Here is a 5,626-nt window from a genome sequence, read left to right as displayed (position 1 = left end):
CATGTCCCTCCTGTATTGAAGACGTGAAATCTTAATCTGATTAAACTTAAACCTCCATTTCACAAGGGCTGGTGAGTGTGTATGTGTGCCCGACACTGTGGACACTTGTGGTGGACGTTCCTCAGACGGTTCATGAAGAAAGGGATGAAGCAGCATCCTGCGATACACCTGTGAAAGGAAGGAAGGAGTGAAGTCAGAGATCTGGCCGGGGACAGGAAGTAAGGTCAGCTTTAATCTACACAACAAAAACTGCCCCTCTGCAACATGACAGATTTATTAGAATGAATTCAGTTGAAGATTTACCCCATCATGGCGCACAAACAGGAAAGCATCCACGCTGCCTGTCCGACTTTTTTATGCGTTTCTGTGAAGACGACCTCTTGACATGATGGACACTGAGTGACAGCTGCCATTTGACCCAGGCTGTCCACTGCCCACAAGAGAGAAACAAAACTGTGACAGGCCTAAAAGATTTTAAAAAATGCACAACTGATAGTCTTAACGTGTGTGTGTGTGTGTGTGTGTGTGTGTGTGTGTGTGTGTGTGTGTGTGTGTGTGTGTGTGTGTGTGTGTGTGTGTGTGAGAGAGAGAGAGAGAGGTGGTGTGTGACTACCTGGAACGACTGGGCCTGTTGGTCTTTCTGTGGCACGAGTAGTTTTATTTTTCTGCTCAGCTGTAATGTCCTCCTGCGTCCCCCGGAGAGGTGGCAGCATGTAGACCCCACCAACGGGTTTCACAGCATAAATACTGGGACTTGTTGCCTGTTGACCTGATTCAAAAGAAGTAAATAGTATAGCTAGTTAATCACAATTAATTAAGGTCTGAAATTAATGCATTCATTTTTTCAATCACAATTAATTACGTGCTGTTTTGTCCCTTTATGCGCACCATATACACCGTACACCATTCTACTTTTTAAAAAGTTTTTTTGACAGCTCAGTTAACAAAATAAAAGTAAATACCTCATGACATTACACATCTTGAGCTGTTTTCATTTAGTTTTGGATCTTTAATGTTTTAACCTACGATCTACCAATAGTCCTTATTTTATTTCAACATAAAAGCAGGGTTCAAATCAGTCTATAAAGTACCACAATTCAAAATAAAGGCCAAAGAGTTTTTTTATTTTGAAATGTGAATTAATGCAATTTCAAACATTCGATTAATCATGATTTAAATTTTTGGATTAATCTCAATTTTAAAAACTGTAATCGTTTGACAGAATTTATATAATTTTCAAATGACACTATGGATGCGTTTAACAATATAATCCAAGAAGTGCCATAACTGGATATGGAGCTCTTGTCTTGTTTTTGCCACTCCTCCATCTGGACCTGCAGCACCTCCAGCTCCCTCTGGATGACCTCCAGCTCTCCCAGTTTGTCGCTGTCGTCGCTGGTCACTGTCATCACAGGAAATGGTTACAATCATGAGAAGATGGTCATTGCTGTAGTTTTCATTGGTAAACTGGTCTAAGTGCAAAAAAAAACTGCAGTTCCTCAAGTGTCCACTAGAGGCTGGCTACAAAAGTAAAGCCGATACACACGCTGGATTAAATGTCCGTTTTGACAACTGACATTTACATGTTTACTGCCAGGTAGATAAATTAATTTTTCTATTTTCTTATTAACTCACCTGTTTTAATTTCATGAAGGATAGGAGTTATGGATAATTAAGGGTGAGACAGATTATTATGAATTTCACAAAATGCATCACGTCTTTAATTATTGATTGATTCATTTTTTTATGAATTCGCTTCGAGGTCGGCTTCTTGAGGGTTAGGTGTTTTCCTTTAATATTTGATGCTCACAGTAAAGTATTGATAAGGAATGAATGGACAATTATGTGGGGATGCAAATTCCGATCACAGCTCATGGGTTTTAAAAAATGACTTCTTTGAAGAACTCACGTGGACTCTGATTTAAGGATCATCAAAAACTGAAAAATTAAAGTTATGACTCACATTCCTCTGTGGATCCATCACGATTGCCCTTTGACTTTTCTCTTAAGTGTTGCATGTTAAGCAGAAGCAAGCGCCTGTTGTGTAGCTGCTGTATGCGAGGCTCGATGAGGGCCAGCGTTGGGGGAGCGATCTTTGGCTCCAGTGTCCCCTTAAAGGAATCAAGCTGGGTCACATCGTGCTGCTCTGGTTGTTGGTGTGAACTTGTGTCTGTGTTCATCTCCATGCTCGGTATCCGTCTGAATGTCTGAAGGAGCACTTGATGGTTCTCCATTCTGCTCTTTATGAAGTAGTTTTAACTTGTTGTTTCGTTAAAAAGAAACGGCATGATCCAAAAGAAGATTCTTAAAAACAGCACAAACCACAGTCTGGATTCAAGTTGAAGTCCTTTTAAAGGTTCAAGTCGGGATTTTTAGCTTCTCATTTGTAGTCCAGAAAAATTAAAGCTGTCGCACGTCAAACATTTCTGTTGACGATTACCAAAAAAAGAAATGTTTTTCTGAAGACATCCACGCACAGCACTGTGTGATACCTTTCCATCATCTGGCTAGTGTCAGCTCATGACATCAAAAACATTTGAATACATGTCACATTAACAGGTCCTTCTTTAGGATACTGTTTTAAAAGTGTAAACAAACACGACGCAAAACATGCAAATATTGCTGCTTCTGTCTGGAATCCAGCTGAGCTGTGGTTATGTTTCAACAGTTTCCATGTATAGCACGCTCGTGATTTCATCTTCATATATAATCCATCTGATCCTTTTGGCTGGTTGGTCTTTAAACAGGCTGGTTCAATTGAAGAATTGATAGATATCGTATCTTCTTTTGGAAATACATTTCAGATACCAACAAATAACATATTTTCTTTATCTGCTTCTTAACCTGAGTCAAATTAGTCCTATATAACCAAATATTATCTGCCTGAAGGGAAACAGTTTTGTTTATTTTACATCTTGTTACGTTTGTTTTTGGTTTTTTACAGGTTAACGGAGTTAAATAAATCTAATTTTAAAAAAAAAAGGATATTTAAAGGTAATTTTCTCCAGATACACTTTTTTAAGATTTTGGTTGAAATTGTCTTTAGGTCCTGACAGAAATTAATAACTCGTGTGCTCTGAAAAAAAAAACTGATATCTGTAACAGTTTGTAATCCTTTAAAAACTTTGACCAATGTCTGCCATGAGGTACCAATCTGATGAGCCAATCACACGCCTCCCTGTCTCCCTGCTCGTTTTCAGCGTGCACTCGCCTTTCGCTCCTTTTTGATCTCAGCATTCTCCGGAGAAATGTGTCCTCCCCGTGATGTGCTTTACTTTTTTCACCAGCTGGTCACTTTATATTTCTGTTGTAATGTGTCAGCCCACATCAAAGCACAGTCGGTTCAGTCGACATATTTCCTTTATTCCTTAGAGGAGCTTTGATAAGAAAATGTTGTTTACAGCCATGAGGAAAACGCAAAACTGTGCTAACGCAAGAAAAAACAAAACAATACCGCTGAAAGATGCTTAAGTGTAACATGGACGCTGAGTGTGCCACACATTCACATTTTCTTTGATCAAACGAAAAAAATTAAAGCTGCACGGTTGAATGTTTTTATGTGAGCTCGTGGAGAAAACATTCAAATAATCCCAAAAAAGTTGAACAACTTCCTGCTTCCTTTGAAGCTCAAAGGTCGTCGCCACACCCTGTACATACAGTAACTACTGTACTATGGTCTCGGTCGATTTTGGGTCTAAAAATAACACAAACCTTGTGATGTTTGGAAGCACACAGTGTACCTGCTCGTTCAACTGTGAAATGAGGCAGTTGGCCCCGTATGACTGCAGCCAGCCACCGTAGCATCAATAAAGCCTGGAGCCAGATATAACATCAGCAGAGCAGATGATGTCTGACCTATATTCAACACTCCACCACTCCACACATGCACATTGATCTCATTTAAAACAGCTGCAAACAGACAGTGATTACATGCATTCAGATAAGGACTGTATTCCCAAACCTTTTTTTAATTTCCTTTGTGTCTCTTTATAACGTTGTTCTGTTTGACATGGTGATGTAACGCAGGTCTCCTGGCAATTACACGCCACCGTGGATCATAATTTAGGTCACTGATGTCAGGCAGAGAAAACTAGTCCAACACAAAAGAGAGTGACAAGAAATCCTGGCTGCAGTATTTTTTTTTTATTATTTTTAAGAGTTTTGGGGTATTGAGTTGAAGCACAAACGTTAGTGTTGGTGCTGGAGCTCACCACTAGATGTCAGCGTCTCACACTAAAGGAGCAGCTCAGGCCTACACAAGATTATTTAAAGGGTTGACGTCACCCGTCCTGCAGTGGCAGACCTCCATCCATCTTTTTTTTTTCATTCATCCCACAGTTGTGCGTACAAACTTGTGTTATTAGATCAGCGTCATGTTTAGGATTCTCTCTTATTTCAGATTCAAGACTTACTCTATCCCACACACTTTTCACTCTAAGAGCTAATGTCAGTGTATGTGTGTGCGTGTATGTGTGTATGTGAAATGCACACAGATCAAATAGCAGTAAAGTATGCACCACCTGTTAGGGTATTAGACACCCAGCGAAGGATACGCACAGTCACTGAGGGTTAATGAGCTTCATTATTCAGCAGCAGGAAGTTCTCACGTATCTTTGGACAATAGTGTTACTGTGCTGGAGCAATTGTTAAACAGTCGAGCCGATGTAACCTCTCTGACCTGAAACAAACCTAAATAAGTGTTTTAAATAAGTGCTCTATTTTCAGGGCCAGTCCTACAGTGTTTTAGGCCCCAGGGCCACATTTCCACCCACAACACAGACCTATCTGTGTATCTGGTTTCTCCTTCAGCGTGCACTCTGGGGGATAATTAAACCGAGTTTTGTTTATGATGCTATATTAGAAAATCAAATCATTTTTCTCTGCTGTTTAACATGAAAACAAATCTTTGTTTAAACACAACCTGAAAAAAAGAAGGAAAAAGGATGTAAAAAGAAGGGCAAATATATGGAAACAATCCATTGTGCGATTTAAACCTCACAATGGATACGAGGCCAACGCTGCTGGGCAGGAAGTGAACTGTAACGAGTGGCTGTGTGGTGCAATTTCGAATCTGCTACGTAAAGGGATGAAGGGGGGGCGACACCATCACGGGGGTCATCCTTATTCCGAGGTGTTTCGATGACACTCCCACGACACCTTCAGAGTGCTCATCAGCAACAACCTCTGGTGTCCCAGGTGTGCAACCGTCTGCTTGACCTCCCTCTCCTCACCCTGATGCTATACAGCCCTGCTATCTCTCTGAGCCAGAGCGATTGACTCGCCCATTCAGCCTTGCTGGAGAAAGCTTTGATGGCCTGCAGTGGGGTTTCCCCCTGATAAACCCCCATTATTACTACAACAATAGACCAAATTTATGACCACTGTCCCACTTCTCTGAAATCAACAATACATGTCTTTCTCAGAGCACAGCCAGTTGGCTAACGTTTATGCTAACAGTTGGCTGTGAGGCTCATTGGTGTAAAAAGATGCCTGGCAAACAGTTGGCCTTCTTCTTTTTCTACGTCCTTTTTTTGGTTGAGAACCTTGAAATGAAAATGTTGGGTTCAAGGCAGCCAATCTAAGACGTGTGCGCTGACATAAAGGTGCCATTTAAGTGTGCTGGTTT

General features: G+C 40.7%; 1 protein-coding gene across 1 annotated transcript; it reads right to left on the bottom strand.

Moving 5' to 3' along the window:
• Nucleotides 1-299: 299 nt before the first annotated feature.
• LOC306842223 (uncharacterized protein) lies at nt 300-2,571 on the bottom strand (the record flags this gene model as incomplete). Its single annotated transcript, XM_079372347.1, has 3 exons — nt 1,964-2,571; nt 1,289-1,402; nt 300-430 (listed from the first exon to the last, which is right to left on the bottom strand). Exons 1-3 carry the CDS (start codon nt 2,232-2,234, stop codon nt 300-302), a joined length of 516 nt encoding a protein of 171 aa, XP_079228473.1. The 5' UTR covers nt 2,235-2,571.
• Nucleotides 2,572-5,626: the final 3,055 nt, after the last annotated feature.

The sequence above is a fragment of the Symphodus melops genome (assembly GCF_947650265.1).
Source record: "Symphodus melops genome assembly, chromosome: 21".
In the NCBI taxonomy this organism is placed as follows: domain Eukaryota; kingdom Metazoa; phylum Chordata; class Actinopteri; order Labriformes; family Labridae; genus Symphodus; species Symphodus melops.
Note: the sequence above shows the minus strand (reverse complement) of the source record. Positions and strands in the feature narration are given on the sequence as shown.